Source organism: Gracilinanus agilis, chromosome 3, assembly GCF_016433145.1.
Source record: "Gracilinanus agilis isolate LMUSP501 chromosome 3, AgileGrace, whole genome shotgun sequence".
NCBI lineage: Eukaryota > Metazoa > Chordata > Mammalia > Didelphimorphia > Didelphidae > Gracilinanus > Gracilinanus agilis.
This window is the reverse complement of record NC_058132.1, coordinates 381,270,725-381,293,075: the sequence shown is the minus strand read 5'-3', so window position 1 is coordinate 381,293,075 and position 22,351 is coordinate 381,270,725. Positions and strand designations below refer to the sequence as shown.

Here is a 22,351-nt window from a genome sequence, read left to right as displayed (position 1 = left end):
TGAGATGAAGTGTATATTCATTTGCTATATTTAAAAAGTATGAATACAGTAAGATTTTTTAAAGATTTAAATTGATTTCTACATGTATAGCACACATTCTAAAAGAAGAAAAGATTAGTGAGAGCTATTATCTTCCTTCAAATCATGATCCTTTCTCTCTCAACTAGCTCTTCTACACCTCTGCCTGCTCCAGTGCTAGGTTTCTAGCAATATTGGCTCCTGGCAGGCTACTGGTTCTCAGTAGCCTTCAACTTTGGCTGATTTCAGAGGCTTTGAGGCCTCAAAGGAAAAAGTACTATATCTGCTTAAAACGCTTATCTCAGCCTCAAAGGCCCTTCCTTTCTCATCTAAATTCTAATTATTTTATACTGATACAGGCAAGACCACAAGGGAAACAGCATTTGGGCATATGGCTTTCAAATCCAAAACTCTGGGTCAATTAATCAACTAACAAATATTTATTAAGTGCCATTATATGTCTGGCACTGAGCTAGGAATTACCAAAAGACAGACAAAAATGAAACAGTTCAGTTTAGAGTAATATTATCCTAATCTCAAAATGGGAAATTATTTCAATAATTAGCTTTTACAACTAAGTCAAATCACATGGCAAGTCATACCACTCTTTTTTACTTACCCTTATTTATAATATCTTTAGACTCAAGAAAAATTAAGTTATAGTTTCATGATAGCAATCTGCTGGAAGGTATACTCATTCTGTGTCACCATTACTATGGAATGATATATCTGAGAGACTGAAATTTCACTTTCTTTCAATACAGTAACAAAAGGAATTTGATGTCATAGGGTGATATCTACCACATTTCTTCCTTTCTCTTCTTTCAAATATAAATATATATTTACATATAAAGAATTTGAATGATATTAATATCTAAAAAAACCTCAAAGTCTATATAAATGTGAGATGTTATAATTTCTATTCATTGAGGCCTTCATCTATCATTAACCTGGACTGCTAAAATAACCTAATAATTGACCTTCCTGGTTCCAGTTTCCACTCTCTCCAATACATACTCTCCAAACCGATTTTCCTAAAGCAAACATCTGATTCTGTCAATTCCCCCTGATCAGAAAGCCCCAGTGGCTCCCTGTTACCACTAGGTTAAAACACAAACTCTCAGTAGGCACTTAAAGCCTGTTAGGCAATTTGACTCGCATCTATGTTTCCTGGATGGTTACATAACCCTGTACATGAGATTGTTCCTAGAACTCTCACATTTTATATCTGTAAGTCGTGGAATACTTTAAGTTTCAGACCAAGTGCTACCACTACAGAAGCTTTTCCTAATAAACCCAGCTGTTAGTCTGCCCCAGCCACCCAATCAATATGCATGTATGTATTTATGTTTGGGGGGGGGGGAGAGAGAAGGAGGGGGGGGGGAGAGAGAGAGAGAGAGAGAGAGAGAGAGAGAGAGAGAGAGAGAGAGAGAGAGAGGGAGAATATATGAATGTATGTACCCACAGAATTTCTTACACCTGTATACATTGTCCCCTGAAAGATAGAAATTACTTTATTGACTAACACAGAGGCAAAAGCCAACTGTCAACTTTCTACAACTAGAAACTAGTTATTATTGATCCTTTGATTCTCTTTGTTTTGCTAATTTTCTAACCATTAAAAAAGCTCGTCAGGTAAAATCTGAAGTTCGAATATGATTCTTTGACAAGTTTTCTAAAGATCTTATAAAAATCATATTAAAATTAATATCTGAAACAAATTTTGGGCTGTGGTCTTTGCTAATCTTTTTCTCCCTTTATAAGAAAAAAAAATTGAGAATGATTACATTTATAACCTGAGAGAGCTACAAGGAAAAGGTCTTGAGTGAGAATTTCTATGAAATATTTATGAAATTTTAATCAAAGATTCTAAGAAGTTCCTAAGTAGAAGGGTGGTGTGGTGAGCTATCTATATTTTACCCAAGGGAAAGCTGACACCTCATAGCCCAATATAAAAAGCATAGAACCTCAAAAAACCCACCAGGAAATTTCCTGCTGGATCCAGAAATGAAGATAGATGACATAGGCAGTTTACTAAATGTTGGGTATGGAGAGGAGAATGAAGCTTCAATTAATCAAGGACATAAAGAAACAGCACCATGACCCTAAAGAGGAACAACCGAATCTCAAAAGTGCTTATAGAATAGGAGACCTGAGTGCCTGCCATGAAAAAAGCACTCAGACCTGAGGACCCAGGCTTTTCATATTCAAATATGAAATCTGCAGAGAAATGAAGTACTTCTCTGTTCTGAAGGCAATAGAAAGACAAAAGTCCGAGACACTCCATTACTATAACACAAGACAAATACCAGCAAGCAGGCACCAATTTCAGAGAGGTACTTTTTTCTTAACTCTACAAGAAAATTCAGTTCGATTCTGAAATTATAGCAGAGACTTTCAGAAATTTTAAAGAGACAATTCACAGAAAAGAAGGCACATAAAAAGACATCACAAAGGAAGAGCCCTAATGGAAAAGGTCCCAGTCCATATATCCTTCCACATGAAAGCTGGTGAGTTGTCTTGACATGGATGAAAATAACAACTCTGCATTGTGTTCTAGAAACCTTAAGCTTTGGGAAGGAAAACGCTCTTTAATCTAGGTTACAATTTTTTTTTTTATTGGAAAATTGTCCCTGGCTTAGGAAAGAATCCTACATTTTTTGCAGTCTTTGTCCAAACTTATTCTATATATATTATGCAATTATTCTAACTTAATTTGTCCAAATGCTACTTATTTATTACAAAAGATGACAAATTTCTTCTGAGAATTATTGTTATACAAAGTTCATCATGGAAGACTTTCATGTTTTAAACATGGATAGAGAATTCAAATTATTTTACATAAGCCAAGATTATCTTCTCTTGCTCAGTGGGGCCCACAACTGGATAGTCGTAAAACTGAGATCTAGTTGACTTTGAAAGAAATAAGTCTACAATATATGTGCTGAACATCAAAATTGGAAATGTACTCCCTTATATCAGATCAGTGGTGTCATATTCCAATAGAAATAGGGCCTCTGACCTGTAGAATAGGATCCCGGTGGGAAGCCTTTTTTTACTTAGGAAATAATATACTAATATCTACTTTATTGCATTAGGATTCGGCCATACTTGGGAGTGTTGTGGGCTGTGGGTGCCCCACAAGCTGCATACTTCTGCCTTAAACAAATTCTGTTCCCAACTTATTGTTCATAACAGAATAATGGATATAGGATTGAGTAGTTAAATGTTTTATATTTCATTATCCTCTTTAAATTTAATGCTAAAAGATAAAAATTCACTTCAGTGTTTAGAAAATATAAATCATTAACCCTGAATTGTAATACTGTAGCAGTTTTTAATTTTTTTTCCTCAAGATCATAGACCTAAGTCATACTACTTTACTGGTGAGTAGCAGTATTTTTAAAATCAGGAGGTAAAGGGGAGTGATTTATACTGGCTAAAACATAAATAAAAGCTACATAATAAATCTAAGTCTTTTTTTTCCCTAATGCCTTGCCATAAAAACTTCTTTTTAATGTAAAAAGTAAAGTTAGTTTTTAAGTGATGTGACAACCTAATTCCTAAAAGAGATAGATCAATCTTTAAATAATCAGAAGTGCTAAAATGATAAAACCGATGATTTCAGTGGTATCAAGAACTCTCAGATGGGGGTATGATACCAATTACTTCTCTGGAACATTTTTTTTATACACTGCTTACAGCACTGAAAACTTAAGGATCAGTCCAAGGTTAAAAAGCCGCCATGTGTGTCAAAGATACGCTATGAATCCAGATCTCCCTGTTTCTAAGACCAAATTTTTCTATCTCCTATTCCACACTACAAATAATCAATATAGAGGAAAAGGGCAATATTGAGGGGAAAGTTTTATTTTTGTTTAATCTTGATGAGAGGAAAAAGAAAAAGCTTATTCATATGAAACTTTTTCATGAGGTTTTGTTTTTCTTTATAATTGAAGAAAAATTTTTGTGACCCAGATGGCTTAAAAGAAGTTTCTGCCATTTTTCAGAAAGTATTTCTCAACATTAGAAATAGTGTCTTAAAAGCCAGCTAAATTGTACTTAAATCTAAAAGATATTTCCTTTGACTTCTTCCAAATAATTACCATTTAAAATGTTGTGAAATACTATGTAAATAGAAAGTACTACTGATCAACTGATACTGATAGCAACATAGGATTGTCGTATTTATCCAAATGTTTATACATAATGCTGACTTTTTATGCAGTCAAAGTTTTGGGGGTCTTGCTTTACATCTTGCAAAGTATTTCCTAATTGTATTTCTCTTTTTTATTAAAAGCAAAAGTCCAAGTTTTTATAAAGGTATTTTTTCTTTCATGGAATGGATGTTCTTCCCAACAAAAACACACAAATCTTTCTTAATAGAACTATTTTACCTGTTGAAAAACACCTTCCATAAGTATTTTCAAGAAATTATTTTTTAGATCATGCATTTCAAAAGAAAAACAAACACAAAACCATGAATATTCACTTTAACAAGAATTATTAAGACCCTATTATATAAGCTTTCCATGTATGTATACTCATATATGTGTATTATAAATATGACACACACATATAAACACACACACACACACAAGGACTCATATGGACACTTACATTGTAGTATTTTTTAATGCAGCGTCTGATATCCAGGATTAACTTATTATTCAGTTGGTCTGCAAAGGTCATAGGTGAAGCTTTACAATCTATATTACAGCAGCGAAACAAGCTGGGTTCTATCTGGGTTCCCTACAAAGAATAAAAAGGAAGTAGAGACAGACAAGTACACAGAAAGTTACTGCAAAATTATGTAAGGATTTTATGTCTAAAGAAACGGTATACTGTTCTATTGCTCAATACCCTCAATTCATTTTATTGGATATTTTTCAAGCTCATTTTTTGGATACTTCCCCCTCTAGGGCCTCTTTAGACACAGTTCCCTTTTCTTGCTATCATCTCCATGAAGTAAGAAGTTGATTTTTAAAAATGTTTTTTCATGTGTCAGTGGTCCTCATTCAACAAATTGTGTTGAATAAAAATAATCTTGCAGAATCTATAGCAAAAATCAATTTTCTCCAACAAACCAACCATGTCTTTTTTTTTTATCAGAAATAAATATCCTTTCCAAGAATATTGATCAATATCTTTAAATCTGTCCTTATAAGTACCAAATATCAAGATATATTAATACTCCACATGACATTAGTTGACTCATATATGTTGTTTTAGTTCATTTTTGAGAGGAGAGGAAAGAAGTAAAAAGTATTATACCACAAAGAAACATTTCTATTTTCAGGAATTCATATTAAAATTTCTTTAAATTTTCAAATAGTTTTTTAGAGATAAAGTGTAGAGTTTTATAAGTAAATTATCAACAGTCAAAAATGTTTCTTTTATTTTCCTTCCTTCTACATATAGATTAATTAAGCAAATCACAGGTAAATAGTTAGGTTTGTTGGGGTTTCCCTCATTTCTCTCTACCTCAGCCCCCTCCCTCCATGTTGATAGTAAAAAAAAATCTGTGCTTTTCTGATTCAATCTGGCAGACACCACCCACCCACAACACTAAGCAATTCCAGGTGGAAGAGATTTTAAAGCTTGACATCCGCTCTTCCACAGTTAGCCCATCTGCAAGTCGTCAAGCCTCCATGCAATTAACTATCTTATTTACAGCTGTAATGAAGCAAAAGTCAAGGATTTAGCAAAGTATTGCTGATCTGTGTCTGCCTTTTCTTCTCACTTGCTTCCAAAGACTGCTTTGTTTTGATTTTTTGAAAAATGCAAAACATCTGCTGTTTGTCCAAATTAACTTAAAATAATTACTTTTAATTTAGATAAAAGATATATTTTCTTTCAGCTTCAAGGTTTTGCACCACTCTGCTGCTTACTAATTTGCCAATGGCTAATATGTGCATAACACTGCAGTAGAGTTAAATAAGTTGGCCAAGCTTCAAGTTCGGAGCCAAGGTCAGTGATATATTTTTTGGCAGTGCTTCTTGGAAGGAATGTCTCCCTATGACTTTTTTATGTCTGATATTCAAAGACAGCAGGCAAGATAACAGAGCAGTACCTTTGTCAAAAAGGAGGTAAATGGGATGGGAAAAGATAAGTAAAAACTTTTCAAAAACTCTTAGTTCCCATTAACGTGATTTAGGATAAAGGAAAATATTACCACAAGCTTTAAAAAATGGGAGGGAAATTCAGGTTACTAATTAAGGAAATTTTAAAAATGGTTTAAAATAACTTGGAATTTAAAAGTGATGCCATTTTAAAATGAAGGCCAACAGTTCAAAAGAATTCAAAAATACATAAACACATTGAAAGAAAAGTTTTCCTTTTTAATTTTTACAAGGTTTTGAAGAATAAACTAATCTCCATTTTTATAATCTTTAAACCCATTCAGCACAACTTTTCCTCAATTTTCCCCATATTTAAAAAAAAAAAAAAAGAAATTAAAGCCCATTTCCAATAGTTTTGAACACCAAAACATTAAGAAAAAAGTAACTAACCGAACCATCAAAGACACCATCACAAATGTTCTCAGTTCCACATTTAGGGCAAGAAAATTTGAATCTTTCACAGTCCCTATATTTCTCTTCATCACTGAGTTGTGCTGGGCCACCAAGTAAGGCATCATTCTCTTCATCTTTATGGTAATGTTGATGAACTCTGAATTGAGTGGGATCCAGTCCTATTAATATGAAATAAAAAAGAAAGGATCAGAAAGGTGTATTTATTTGCATTCTCCCATCCAAAAAAAGGAATAACTCAGAAAGCATAAATAAACCTTAAGAAACAATGATCCATAACACATAAAGATGTAAACAAAATACAATTTTAACCTAAGCTAAGGCTCGTATTCCTATAACATGGACAAATGACTAATGTTTATAAATAAAACAAACTGCATTAATAAAAGGTGGGAATATGCCACAAATATATTTGGTTACTGAAGGAACTGCTTCCATAGGATGGGCTTATTATTTTCTTTAAATTAAATAAAAAAACCTCAAATATGACAATATTCATGATTACCAAGAAATATTCATCTAAATAAATGGCAGCAGTAAAACATTAAACAGAAACTAAAAAAGCCCATTAAAGTAAACATGCCCAGTGATATTACAACTCCTTCAAGACCAGACACAACAGCCAAGTCTGATTTCAATGCAGTGGTCGATTTCATCTTGGCTCAGTGGTTAACAGCATGTAGGTTGCAATCTAATGCAGTGGTTAAAATTCAGTAGCATTTGAAGCAAAATGCAATATGGCTTTTTGGTTGACATAATTCAGAAACTTAGAATAACTACAAAAATAATAAGAATGCTGATTTTATAAGACAACAAAAAAAGAAAATGGTCTCTAAATCACCAAGAACACATTCAACATTTCATTGGGAAAAATAAAAATCAGTCACTGCATTGCTTTACATTCTCTTTTTTTGGGCAAACTATTTAAAAGAAACAGCAATTTCTTAGGTCAAGATTAATTTAACTTTGGCAAATATAACTGTCAACATGTAAAACCCAATAACATATGTAAGTATAAGCACTCAATAGTGTAGATCAGAATAAAAGCATTCTAAAGAAAAACTGATGAACTCCAGATCTGAGGGATAACTAAGGAAAAAAGATTTATATTTTATCTGCGCTATAAGCAAACTAAAAATGCATTAAGCAAGCAAGAGCTTCACAATTAATGTATGGATATTATTCAATGGACATACTTGGGTGTTGTTACATACACACACTCTCACTCAGCAATGTATCAATTTAATTGTTTATATGCATACACAAAAAATATACTTGTTAAAAAAAAGATATAACACAGGTATAAGGGAGTTCTCATAAGCTGCTGTCCCTCTGATAGGAATCAATGCTCAGCACTTTCAAAAGAGATGGCATATATCCTTAAAATATAAATATCTTTAAAAGTTACCAATATATAAATTTTAAAATGACTGTTCTTCACTATGATTTCATACTATTATGAACTTCTGTCCTAAAGGATTCAATGTACATTTGTACTTAAAAGTTATTGTCAAGGATAATGGATACCCCAACAGAATAATAACTTGTTTACATTGCACTTTAAGATTTGAGCTCACAAATAAACATTAATGATCAGGGTTGGATGAGGGATAAATCAAAGACAGAGAACAATAATGACTTTGAGGAGACTTTCTCTTGATAGAGAAGAATAAAGTTCTTACTTTTTAAATGTTATCTAACGAATTTCGATCTGAAACTCATCACAGTATCTATGTCAAAATTATGTATTAATATTTTTCCATTCTAGATGTTCCCAATATTCATTATGTGTTAGTAATGATTGGGGGGGGGGGTGTTAATCATAGGTAACCTTTTAACTGGATACTTTATTCAAAAACAGAGTGAAAAAATTATTACATTGGTTTTATAATTTTATGGACTGGACAGAACAGAAAGCTGTACTAATAATATGTGGATTTCTCTTTTCCTGGACCACACAATGGTTCACTTAATTCATCTGAGTACACCAAGCTGCATCCACCTGCAGTGGGGCAAAATGCCCATTTGGTAAAGAAAATCTAGATGCCACATTACTTACTACTTATACAAATACATTCTCTTTGACTCTACCTAAGAAGTATGCTAAAGTTATCACAAGAGGTATTTGCAATATGCTTCCATTTATATAGCCGAGTTTTATCTTTACGTGGCACTAACAAAACTGACTCATCTTCCTAATTATTTCAAAATTATTCAGAAGCTGAATACTGTTATGAGTATATCATCACATTATAATGTTATGTCAATTTAAAAAATAACCAGGCAATCCATCAATTAAAAAGAGAAAAAAACCGGGCAGCTGGGTAGCTCATTGGATTGAGAGTCAGGCCTAGAGACGGGAGGTCCTAGGTTCAAAGCTGGCCTCAGACACTTCCCAGCTGTGTGACCCTGGGCAAGTCACTTGACCCCCATTGCCCACCCTTACCACTCTTCCACCTAGGAGCCAATACACAGAAGGGTTTAAAAAAATGTAAAAAAAAAAAAAAAAGGGAAAAAACTGATCAGCTAATTGGGCATGCAACTAACAAAAAATATAAAAGCAACAAATTAAAATAACAAAACCCACCAAATTAAAATTCTGAAAAATCAGAGATTAAGAAAAATAAACAAACTAGAAATCTGTTAATAGAAAATCAGATTTTTTTTTTTAAACAGAAGAAAATCCGGGGTGGCTTTCAGCTCAGGAATTCTAAGCTTTATTAGGGTTAAAAGTAAAACAGGTGTCCAAACTAAATCTAGAACCAATGTGGAGAGCCCCTGAGAGTAGAGGGCTACCAAGCTGCCTAAAAAGAGATGGACTGGGGCCCAGGATGGAAAAGAAACAGGTCAGAGCTCCCATGCTAATCCGCAATAGGATCATGTCCTTGAATGCCCACTGTACTTGTGGCCTGGGTAAAAGAATCTTTTTTAAAAATGCCAATGTCAAATATGAAAAAGGAAAATTCACAACATATTATAAATTTTTTTACCCAATTATATATACTAACAAAAATAAATTAATAAGGCGAATGCCCAATTTTACATGAACAAAAAAAAAGTGAATTTACAATATAAAACACAACACCAAGATTACTGAAATAAAGAAACAAAAAATTTAAGTTACCATCCTTAGAACAAGACATTGAAAAAAACCATCAATGAGCTTCAAAAGAGGAGGGCAGGGGACAGAACCCAATGGATTTATAAGTGAATTCTAGCAAACATTCAAAGAACAATTACTATTATATATAACAAAGAACAATTCTAATATTAAATAATCTGTAAAAAAAAAAAAAGGAAATAATTCTTACAAAATTCCTTCCATAACAGAAATGTAATTGTGAAACCTAAACCTAGGAGATAAGACAGAAAAAGAAAGCTATACTTCAAGTTCCCCAATAAATATTAAAACAAAAATATTGAATGAAAATCACTAGGAAAGAAATTACATCAACATTTAAAAGATTATACATGATGACCAGGTTGGATTTATATCAAGAATGAGTGAGGACTCAATATAAGAAAAAGTATAATCATAAAAGACTATAATAACAAAAAACATAATTAGATGAAAAAATGCACAAAAAAGCTTCTGAAAGAATTGCTAGAGGTTTTTCCAATAAGATCAGGGGTAAAGCAATAAGGTCCATTGTCATAAATATTACTTAATATGGTAATAGAAATACTACCAAAGCAATAAGTCAAGAAAAAAGCAATTGAGGCATTAACCGTAGGTAAAGAATAAACACAATTACTACCTTTTGCTGATGATATGATAATCTAGAGCAGCATTGGCAAAGAATTTCAAGTTTGCGGGCCCAAACTGCAACTTAGATGCCTGTGAGCCCCTCACATTACCCCAGAGAGAGGCGGTAGGAAGTGCTTGCTTTGGGTGGCTGGAAAGAGGGGGAACAGGGCAGCCCTTCTCTACCCCATGCCAGCTGGGCACACATGCTAATACTTCGCCAACTCTGATTTAGAATATACTAGAGAATAACAGAAAGCAGCTAGATGGCTCAGTGGCTGGAAAGCCAGGCCCAGAGATGGGAGGTCATGGTTCAAATCTGACCTGAGATACTTCCTAGCTGTATGACCCTAGACAAGTCACTTGTCTCCATTGCCCAGTCCTTATTGCTCTACTGCCTTGAAAACAAAACACCATACTGTTTCTAAGACAGATGGTAAAGATTTTAAAAAATAAGTCAACACAAATCACCAGCATTTCTGTACATTACCAAAAAACTCAAGAGTTAAACAAAGAAGAAATCCACTTAAAATAACTACAAAGTATATAAAATAGGTGAGTTCCCTCCCACTCCAAACAGATTGGAGATAGAAACCATATAAAATGAAACATTCTTTATAAAAATACAGACCAACTTTAATCGCAGATCAAAACATGGCTTTTTTTCGTTTTATTTCCCTCAATAACTTTTTTATTGTATGTGTGATATATATCATCTTCCATGTCATGAGCAATATGGAAATGTGTTGCATGACAGTACTATTATAACCGATATCAGACTATTTACCACCTCAGGGATGGGGGGCAGGAGGGAAAGTAAACTGGAATAGCAAAATGTCAGATAACAATTGTCAAAAATTATTTCTATAAGTAATAGGCAAAAAAAAATTTTTTAAGATACAGCATTGGCATAAAAGAAAAGAAATACACATAGGCTTAAATAATTGGAAATATTTCCATTGCTCAAAGTTGGCCAGGCCAATTTAATAAAAATGATAATACCATCTAAGTTTATTTATTCAGGACTAAGTCAATCAAACACTCAAAGTGTTACATGGTAGAGCAAGGAAAATAATAACAATGAATATGGAGGAATAAAAGTGATAAAAAATCATGGGAAATAACAGAAAAGGGAGATATGGGAAGAAAGGAGAATAGTAGTATCAGAATCCAGCTACACGGCAGTAATCATCAGATCTATTTAAAACTGATTAAAAAACAGAAGGAATTGGGTACACAAGACCCAAAAGCAAATGGATACAGTAACATTGTTTTGGATAAACCCCAAAACCCCATCTACTGGGATATGGCCTCAGTATTCTGTTGAGTAAACTGGAAAGCTATCTGGCAGAAATTTCAAGTCAGACCAATATCTCATCCCATATACTACAATATACTCTAAAGAGATGGATTGACATAAAAGTTCATATCACAAACATATTAGAGGAGCAGTTACATTTTGTAACTACGGAAAGGGAAAGAATTCATGATAAAACAAGGGACAGAAGGTCTTAGCAGAAAAAATGGACAATTTTGATAAGATAAAACTTTTATACCACAAAAATCACAACACTTAAAATTATAAGACAAACAACCAGGGGGAAAAGTATTTGAAGCGAGTTTGTCTGATGAAGGTCTCAAACACATAAAAGTAATTTAAATATAGATGAATAAGAACCAGTAAGAATGGTTAAAGAATATAAAATAAGCAGTTTTCAAGGAAAATGCTCAAAATCACTAAGAAAAATGCCAATTAAAACAATTTAGGTTCCAACTCATATCAATCACATTTGCAAAGATTGTTTTAAAAAAGGAAAATAATAACTGAATATGGGAGTACAGACACACTAATACAACAATGCTAGTAAAACTATATTCTAGAAAGCAATTTGGAATTATACTCAAAAAAATCATTAAACAATTTCCAAGGGCACAAAATCTGGCAATATACAATATACTATCTATAAACCCCAAAGAGATTAAAAAAGGATGGTGAACAACCAAAATGTACAAAAATATTCATAGTAGCACTTTTTGCTGTAGTAAGGAATCAGAAACTAAAGTGGTGTCCATCAAATGGGGAACTGAGTAAAAACTAAAGTGGTGTCCATCAAATGGGGAACTGAGTAAGTTATGATAAGTTATGGGTGTAACAGAATATGACATTCTCATGAGAATGATAGGACCTCATGAAAAATGACAAAAAAAAGAATCAAAGAACTTTGAGAAGATATATTTGAACTAAAGAGGAACAAAGCAAGCAGAACCAAGAGAACAAACTATACATTGTAAATAACACTATAATAAAGAAAAATTCTGAAAGACTTAAGAACTCTGGCCAACAAAATGACCAATCATGAATCCAAAGAACTAAAAGAAAAATATCTACTTTCTGACACAGAAAAAGTGACTAAAATTCTGTCATGAGTCAGATATTTTCAGATATGGCCTATGTGTTGATCTGTTTTGAGTGACTGCGTTTATTTCTCTGTTATAAGGGAAGATTTAGAGGGCCGGAGGTGGTAAAGGTAATTAAGAAAGGGTAATCACGATGCAAAAAAAAAAAAGGGGGGGGAGACATAAAAAGGATGTCATTATGGAAACATAAAAAAAGACATGCACACCTATGTATGTGTGCAACACACAGACACAGACACAGACACACAGACACACAGACACACACCCTAGTCCATGAGGAACTCCAAGGGGAAACAGGGAAGGACAGCTTTGAAATTATCATGTTTAATTATTATATATCTTAAAATACCCAATGGTATAAATAAAGGTTTGTTGTTTCACATACAATCCTCTTTTTCTGTTCTTCTTTGTATAGAGACATATTATTGATCTTTAAAAATTTTTATACTTAATGTGTCGAATACAAATATAAAGTATTTTTTTGTCATGACAAAAAAAATTAAGAATGACACTACAAGAAAGTGATCGTTCTAGGTTAGTGGCAATGTCAAAAAATTTTCAGCAGAATGTATTTTGGGAGCCAGTTCTTAATTCTGGGAGGAAAATGTCAGACAAATGCTTTAAACATTTCTTCATAAGAAAGTAAGCAATAAGATATTAAAAAATGTATTAACTGGAAAAATGCTGTCAAGGAAGGAAGAATGGTTTGGCTTATATAGATGCAAAGCTCAACAGTTTTGTTTCAAGGGATGCTTTTATCTAACGTCTGTTTAAACTGCTTATAGTGTGCTTAGTTTGTACTCACCATATGTCTAAAAGTTTCTTTGCTTATACTATTCTTTTGGACTAGAGTGAAACAAAAGAAAAACAGTATCTGGTGCTGCCACCTAGGGGTAGAGCTTCTGAATTTTAAAACACGTGCTCAAAACAGCATAGGTTACTTATTACTCAAAAAATTGGTGACACAATTATCAGACCTGATACTCCAAAGCAGAATCTTTATTGTCATATTCATCTTACATGCTTCAGACTTGGCGGGAAAAAAAAAAGGCAAAGAAATAGAATGAGAGACACATTGAGACCACTGTACTTAAACAGCAGGACCAAACAGTAACAAATTAGTTTTGGGCTAATGGGTAGAAAACTAAAATTCCAGATTGCAAACTTCTTGCATAAACCACTTCCCCTGGATGGTAGGGATTAAGAAACAAAGATGATACAGTACTTAGGAAAAAGAGCTTCTATTTATAAGGGAATGTTTTTGACAGATCACCTTACATGTTTACTAACACATAGAACCAGTCAAGAAACATTCATTCTATGTCTGAAGAAAAAGTAGTCACTTCTTGAAATACAAATCCATGATTTATCTTACTATAAATAGGCATAATGGAACTACTTTTTTTTTCCTATTACTCTTATCATACCTGCAAAGGATACTGCAAAATAAAATATTAGAGGTTCCGGAAAACACTAGATTTTCATTCAGGAAAGACTAGCTTCAATTCTCATATCTAAGTCTTATTAACTGCATAACCATGGGCAAATAATGTAATTTCTCTAAGCTTCAGTTTTCTCATCCAGGAAATGAGGACAATACTATCATATATACTACATACTTCACAACTTTGTGATGAGAATCAAATCAAAATGTATATAATATATTTTGCAAATCTGAAAATATACAAATACCAATGTTTATTATTTAAAATGACTTTCATGAATAATATATATACCTCCTTTTAAAATGTATATTCATAGAACATATATGTTTGAATGACTTTAGCAATACTACTTTATTCAAAAGCTCCACAATCCTGGCCAAATAAAGCCAATGTGTTTTTTGGATGAATCATCTACACTGTCTTTTTCCACTATTTCCTTCCTGCTATAAACTAAGCTGTTCAACTTTTTGGATGGTTATTGATATGTTCAGATTAGCTTTTTAAAAAGTATACTTACCAGCATTCTCCCAAGGTGAATACTATTGTCTATAATTAACTATACAGATATATACATATTTATATAGTGTGTGTATCCACATATATGAATCTGATTACCTACAAGATGTCTTTATTCCCTATTAAAAACCCATAAATGGAAGTGCAATCAATGATGATAGAACCAATTCTAAATTATTCATGTTAATGAGCAAATGGAAAACTTGAATAAATAGAAGACTCCCAGATAATCAATTCACTATCCTGAATTTGGCAATTCGCCTATTCTTTAGTAAATTCACTGTTAACAAATAGTCAAATTAACTGATTTACTTTCAGGGACTCCCTCTTTTTGTACTTAGAAGTAGAAATACCAAAAAGCACTCAAATGGGAAAACTCAGTCCAAGTGAAACACTGTTAGAGTCTCTATATCCTTGTGCAATAACTATGTTTGACCAGTTATTTGTACAGTAAAAAACATATGGGCTTGTTAGCTAAACAGGTCTTCCTGTGAATCTTTTAATTTAAAAAAAAAACCATAGAATGAATCATATTTATCATTATGTAAATAGAATTGATTGATAGCAAGCATTGAAAATGAATCCTTCAATAAACTGTCATGAAGGAGTTAAATTTAAAGCAACATTTAACTTGGTGTAAAATATATTGAAGATGTTACTTTTAAAGTTAGCATATACAGTTTTCCAAGTACATAAAGGTCAACTTCTAGCTTTCATACTATCAACACATTTCTAAAATGTCTATAAATTTACTATTAAAATTTCAGTGAAAATTTATCAGTCATAAGGGTTAAAGAGGGCACTGACACTAGGAACCAAAGGGATCAAGTTTTCATGTTTAAGATTGTATTTAAGCTAAGTTTCTACAGAAACGAAGGTTTCAAAGAAGCAGAAGCAAGGAGGTAGTTTATTTTAGGCATGGGGAGAAGACAGTACAAAGACAAACAGAGAAGAGATGGAACATTTGTGTTTAAGGAAGGCCAGTCTGGCAGGTCTGCAGAGTGCAAAGAGAATATTATATAACAAGGTTAGAAAAGTATAGTAAATCCATATTGATCTTAAAAAGTTAAACAAAGGAGTTTATTTGAGTCCTAAAGGCAATAGAGAGCAATAGAGAGTTTGTTGAGGAAGGGAGGGAAATGGTCAGACTTGATCTGGAAAGTAATTGAATAGAATCATACCTCCTCCTTTACCCTTTTTTGTATTACTTGCTTTTTCTTTTTCTCTCCTCCTTTTTCTCTTTCACTTTAAAATCCGTCCCCCAGCCTTTCATTAGACTTGCCAATGAAATCCAAGTTATTATCCAGCCTACTGGAGGCCTTCAGTACTTTGAGTTTAAAAACCTTTGTTTTAAAGCAGGGATTTTTAACCTGGGGTTCTACCAAAAGGTCTGGGGACAGATTACATCTTTATTTTCACTAACCTCTAACTAAAAATTTATAATTTCCTTCAATTATGAAATGTAGGTAATACAAAATTCTTTTGATCATTGTTATAGGTTTCATCAGTCTGTTGAAGTGGCCCACAATACAGGAGTTTTTAAGAAACTACTTTAAAACAGAACTATTTCCTCTAAAGCAGGCTCTTTGGAAAGCACGTTAAAGTTTATAGCTTGTGAATCAGTTAATAATCTGTGTAAATCTGACCAAGTCATTTAATTTCCAGTGTCCAAGGCAACTCTCTAATAATGTAAGTTTCAGAAAAGATGCCGAAGATTTACACTGGTAGAGTCATTTGCTAGTTGTAAATTGCAAGTTGCCACCCCACCTCAAAAGGTAGGCATTATGCAGAAAGACATAAAGCAAATCCATAATTTATATCCTTGCAAAGATTATTTGTTAAGTTCCACAGTTCCATGAAAACACTTATCTTCCATTATCTCATGTTATCTATAGGATTACCCTGTGAGGGAGTTGTTATTGCTTCTATTTTATAGATATGGGAACTGAAAAATGAAAAGACACATAGCTAGTAAGTGACGAGACAGGATTTGAACTCAGGTCTTCCTGGCTCCAAATTGAACTCTATCCATTACAATAGCAATGACTTAGATCGATCTTCACACACTCGGTTGTGTGACCTTGTGCAAGTAAATCCCGTCATTTCTGGGCCTCAATTTCCTGATGTGTAAATTGTGCAAACTGGACCCTTCCAACAGCTCTAACAGTTCTCAATTTATGACCACATGACCCTGGAAAAATATATTTTGAGAGCTAAGCTACCCTCATTATCATTATAAGAATAAGACTATACAAATTTAAAGTCCAGTTATTATTAAAACCAAGAGTTTTTCATTATTTTAAAAACCACAGACTTGAAGTAAACTGATTTTTCCCCCACAGGCCTTTTCCATTGGGTGCTTAATTATTGTGTGAATATTTTATCCTGTCTCATTCATCCTAAAACACATACAATTCCCATTATAAAAAGAAGGGAAGAAATCTACATTTTGGAGAACAAAAGCTAAATGGGTACCAAATTTTAGTGCAGGTGATGCCTAGAGAGTTATTCTTTCTCTTCAGGAATGAAACATAGTACCATGTGGTTCTTTACAAATTCAATATCATTTACGTAATTAGGGTCTACAAAAACATGAAACATCTACCTATGAGATGAAGACTTAACCAACATATGTTTATTAAGCATTTAGAACATGATATAGTTTATATCATTTAATATATAGCCTATGCCATTATTAGAGTATCTATGATATTTTTATATTCAGTAAATTCTAACATGTTTTGTTTGGTTAAAATAGCCATCCTCTAGTCAACATATAGCAATGAACACAGGACATTTTATAGTGGTTAGAAATCATCTTGTCATGGAGAAATATTCAGAGAATTTATTTATTACTTTTTGTAAAGAGAAATATCAGGATAAATTTAGCACTGGAAGCTTGGTTTTCTTTTAAAGGAATACAATAGGAAAAAAGCCATAGAAATGGTTGAGAAATATAGTTTATTTCCACAAAAGAACCTTAAAAGTAAAAATTGTGAACTTAATAATTTTCTTAAATGAAATTATGTCATTATTCTAGATTTCTTTGTAACAGCTAAAAGAACAAAAAATGTAGCAAACTTCACCGAAGTTCCTACACTGTAATACACTTCATTAATCAAAGATATAAACTACATTAAAAGCAAGAGAATTATTTTATGTCTGTGATTAGGCATTTGGAGGGCTTGTATTTTATGTATACATTTGTACACTTCAACTTATTTAACAGTGTCAGCTCACTAACTGCAGTTTTTAAAGAAGAAAACATTTAGAATTTTAAAAACAAATTACAGTAATTTTATGCCTACAGCTTACATCTCTTAGAAGCCACGCACTCACCTAATACTCTCCTCATTATCACCACCACTTACCTCCCCCACCCTTCTTCAAGACTGCAAACCTCCCATATGCCAGGCTTCCCAACCTTCTGTGAAGAGTAGCTACTTTTTCATTTTGGAGTGATAGGAAGAAAGATAATTGGATCACAGGAATGTTCAAATCCCTTATTGACCAGAGCATGTTCCTAAGCAAGGGAAGGGTGGGAATGTGAGTAAATGGCCTGAAGAATTACCATTCAAACTTCCTAAGCAATGATTATTATAGATTCTACTGACTTAGGATTACTGCCCTATACTCAACTAACCCTGAAACTGCCACATGACAAATTAAGGCAAAGCACTGCCAGCTATAAAGCTGACAGATGTCTATGTCTAATCTATTTTTCAAAAATGGAGTCTAACTAGTATTCCTAAAGAGGATCTACAGATTACAAAGTGAGCTGAGCTGGCATTGAAAGCAAAGAAATCAAAAGGTAAATCTTTCTTTTTCCTCTCTGCGTGTCCCTACCTGTGTCAGAGGCAATAAGGAAAGCAGAGGGGTAAAATGGAAAGTGTTGGATTTGTAATTGGAGGATTTAGGTACAAATCCTAGCTTTGGTACTTTCTATGTGATCTTATCCCTTAGTTTTCTCATCTGTAAAATGGGGGGAATTAGATTAGTTGGCCTTCAAGATCCCTACTAATTTTAAAACTATGATCCTAAAAAGGAATGAAGTAGGTACTCAGAGGAGAAAGTACAGTGATGCGCAAATGATTGAAATCGTTTTCTGATTTAGGGGAAAAAAAGGCAAGATGATAGAAATGACAGACAGATGGGGAGTAAGTTTGACTTTGGTTACCAACAAAATTCTAGAACTGGTAAAATAAAGATCTGTGAGGACATTTAAAGGCAGGGAGGGGTGACCACTAAGATCTGAGAGAACTTCAATGACCATATATCATGCCAGCCTCACCTCATTTCCTTTTTGACAGATCTTGTCCAGACTAAGCAGAGGTAAAAGAGAATGCTGTGCTTGAAATTGGAAGACCAAAATTTAAATCCCACCTCTAATATTTATAAACTGTCATAGAACTTCTTTGTACCTTCCTAAAACATAGGATTGACAACTACATTGGAAGACAGAGTTACCATACCAAGAGTTTCCTATGCTGAGGAAATTATGAATCTTTCAAAAAATCTGCTCAACTAATAGGAATAAGGGGGAAGCCATAGAGAACAAAACAAAACTTCATCAAGACTTTTAACAGCCATGCCTATTTTCCCTGCTCCTGGGGCAGGCCAGGTTTACACTAGGACTACAGCTGACACTGTGTCCACACTAAGTCTGCAAGCCCCTGGGAGCAGGATTGGGCTAGGGAGGTTGTGGTGCCAGTGGTATCATAAGGCTGTCTAAGAAGAAGCAAACCAGCTAAGGAAAGAAGCAGAATAGCAAACTGATCCTGCAGCAAGAGAGAATCTGTGAGCAGTTCTGGTATTTCTAATCCAGATAAGATGATAGAGACCCAGAATCAAGGGGGAAAAAAAGACTTTTTTTTAAAAGTCACTCATATAATACTTCTGGACAAGATGAAGAGATATGAGCTTAATAATAATAACTGAAAGGATTAAAAACTGCTTGAACAGCTGAGTGATAATAAGATGAATGAAATAACAAGACCACAAAACTACTGCTATCTTGGGCCCTTTTTAAAAGGTACAAAAAAGGAAGTTGATAGTCTCCCTATAATCTTTCAGACTCCTGGAAAATTATCCTCAGTTCTGAGTGCCCCATTTAAGGAAGAATATATTTGTCACTACAAACAGTGTGTAGAGGAGGATTACCAGGATGATGAAAGGACTTGAGACCATAACCCAAAAGAAAGTGGGGATGCTTAGTTTGAAAAGAAAGCTAAGATTAACAGGAGAATACTAGAGCTGTCTTCAAGTTAATGAAGGACTATGATGAGAAAAAAGCATTAACGTTATTCTTAGGAAAAAGCAGAACTAAGAAAAAAATATACACAATGACTCTAACAATGTAACAATGTACATTCACCACAAATCAAATCCTGCAAAATTACAAACAAGAAACTTGGCCTCAAAAAAGAAATATGAGAAGACACTTCCCACCAAACCCTTGCAATGTTTGAGGGGAAGTGGATGAGGGAAATATCCACAAGTGTATTCAGGTAAAAATCAGACTAGATAACATTTAAAGTATTTTTCCAACTGTGATTCTAAGATCCAGAGTAACTCACAAAACGAAAAGAGATAATGGTAAAGAAAGAGATAAAATTTAGGAGCCGTATATATTTTCTTTATGTCCCTAACAGCTTTATCTAGTAACATCTGCCATGTAGTCACCAGCCAGCGGTAAACTGATGTTACCAGCAAAAGCCATAATTTATGGGCAGATGCACTATGACAAGGGGCAGCCAGATGGTACAATGGATAGAGGGAGTAAGGAAGACTCATCTTCTTGAGTTCAAATCTGGCCTCAGACATTTATTATTTGTGTGACCTTGTGCAAGCCACTTAGCCCTGACTGCCTCAGTTTCCTCATCCATAAAATGAACTGGAGAAGGAAATGGCAAACCACTCCCATATGTGTGCCAAGAAAACCCAAGACAGGGTCAGGAAAAATTGGACATAATTGAACAACAAAAATAAGGACCACAACATCACTGAATTACAAACTCAAATATTTAAATGGATCTCCAATCCTCACAATGTGGGACCTCCTTCCAATGATGAAGCTCACAATCCATCATTACTTACTCTTCCTATGAAATTGTATGCTCTCCCATAAGTTTGCTACAGAGAATCCACTCAACATGGCAATGGTGAGGGAAGGGGCAGTACATGTTTCTTCATGACAATGCAAGGATGCCGAAGAAGCCCCAAAACTAGAAAATAGGCATATGAGTGAACAGTAATTGATGTACTCTAAATGAAGGCTTGGAAGGTGGTAGGTTTGATCAAAGAGATGATTACTGATGAGTCAACAATTTATTAAGCACTTACTACGTATCAGGCCCGGAGTTAAGCAGTGGGAGTACAAATACGAATAGAGAGTTCCTTATTTTCTAACGGGGTAAGAAAACACATGAAAGGAAGTTGAAAAGGAGGATACCAAGGGAGCCCACAAGTTGACCAACAATTACTCATTGCTATCACCATGTGACCAGTCCAACTTTTTTGTTCATCCATTTGTTACATTTAATACTTTTAAGGTAGCAAGAAAGGTTCTTACAATAAATTCCCATTTATAGCATTTATAAATGGGCTATTACAGATAGTCTAACCCAAAAGTAAACCACAGAATAAGAAGCTACTCTGGCACTATAGCTGGGAAGGGGTTTATTCACCACTAGCTATCTACACTATCATCTTCCTAGTCATCATCCTCCCTCCCCCTTATCACTAAAACTGTTACTCCAGGGAAATGAAGTGTAGATTCATTTCTGATGCATGCTACACAGAGATTAGTGACCTCTTTGTTCTTGCCTGCCTGCTTTCTTCCTTCCTTCCCCATTCCTTTGTAGTATCAATTTTAAGACAAAGAAGTGGCAAAAGCTAGGCAACTGGTGTTAGGTGAGTTGCCCAGGGTCAAGCAGCTAGGAAGTTTTAGGCCAGATTTGAACCAAGGTCCTCCCAACTCCAAACCTAGTATTCTATCCGCTATGCTTTATTTCTTAAAATTGGCTTTGTTTTTAATTTAACCATATGTGGTTGATCAAGTGGTTAAGAATATTCAATCACAGAATGATTACAAATGAAAACTAAGATCACATTTTGATTCTAAAGAATCCATCCTTGCCTCACAGAACAAAAAAGAACAATAATTTTTAGGATACAAGATGTTGGAAAATTATCACAAATGAAACAAGGTAACTAATATTTGTGTTTTCATAAATAATGAGGTCCATTTTTTAGATCAGCTCACCAATTTTCATTTATCCACAGCAATCAAAGAGGAAGAGGGTATACAGCAATCCAAAAAACTCTTGGCTTGATAAGGATTTGATATGATTACTTTTGAATAATACCAGTCTTCCTAATTCTATTGTATTTTAGGTAAATTAAAACAGAGAAGACAATAACTGGATAATATAACATAATTACTAGTGACAAGACTGGTAATATATCACATATTATATATAATAAACTGAACTGAATCAAGAAATTGTTATTAAACAGCTTATGTATACTTAAATTATGGGAGTGCGTAAAGAGTAAAATGCGATCTGTTATCAAGTCCTTTTGGAGAGGTAAGTCATAATCACATACATGAAAAGTTTAAAAATTAACAATAGCAAATATAAGAATATCAGTGAAACCCAGTACTATCATTCAAA

At 33.7% G+C, this 22,351-nt stretch overlaps 1 protein-coding gene across 1 annotated transcript in view; it reads right to left on the bottom strand.

The window, feature by feature from the left end:
* Positions 1–22,351, bottom strand: part of POLA1 (DNA polymerase alpha 1, catalytic subunit) — a 358,044-nt gene that overhangs the window by 190,704 nt on the left and 144,989 nt on the right. Inside the window, exons 33-34 of the mRNA XM_044670152.1 lie at positions 6,531–6,712; positions 4,639–4,770 (exon numbers count right to left, since the gene is read on the bottom strand). Of these exons, the coding sequence (XP_044526087.1) occupies positions 4,639–4,770; positions 6,531–6,712 (314 nt within the window). The remainder of the gene's footprint in view (positions 1–4,638; positions 4,771–6,530; positions 6,713–22,351) is intronic.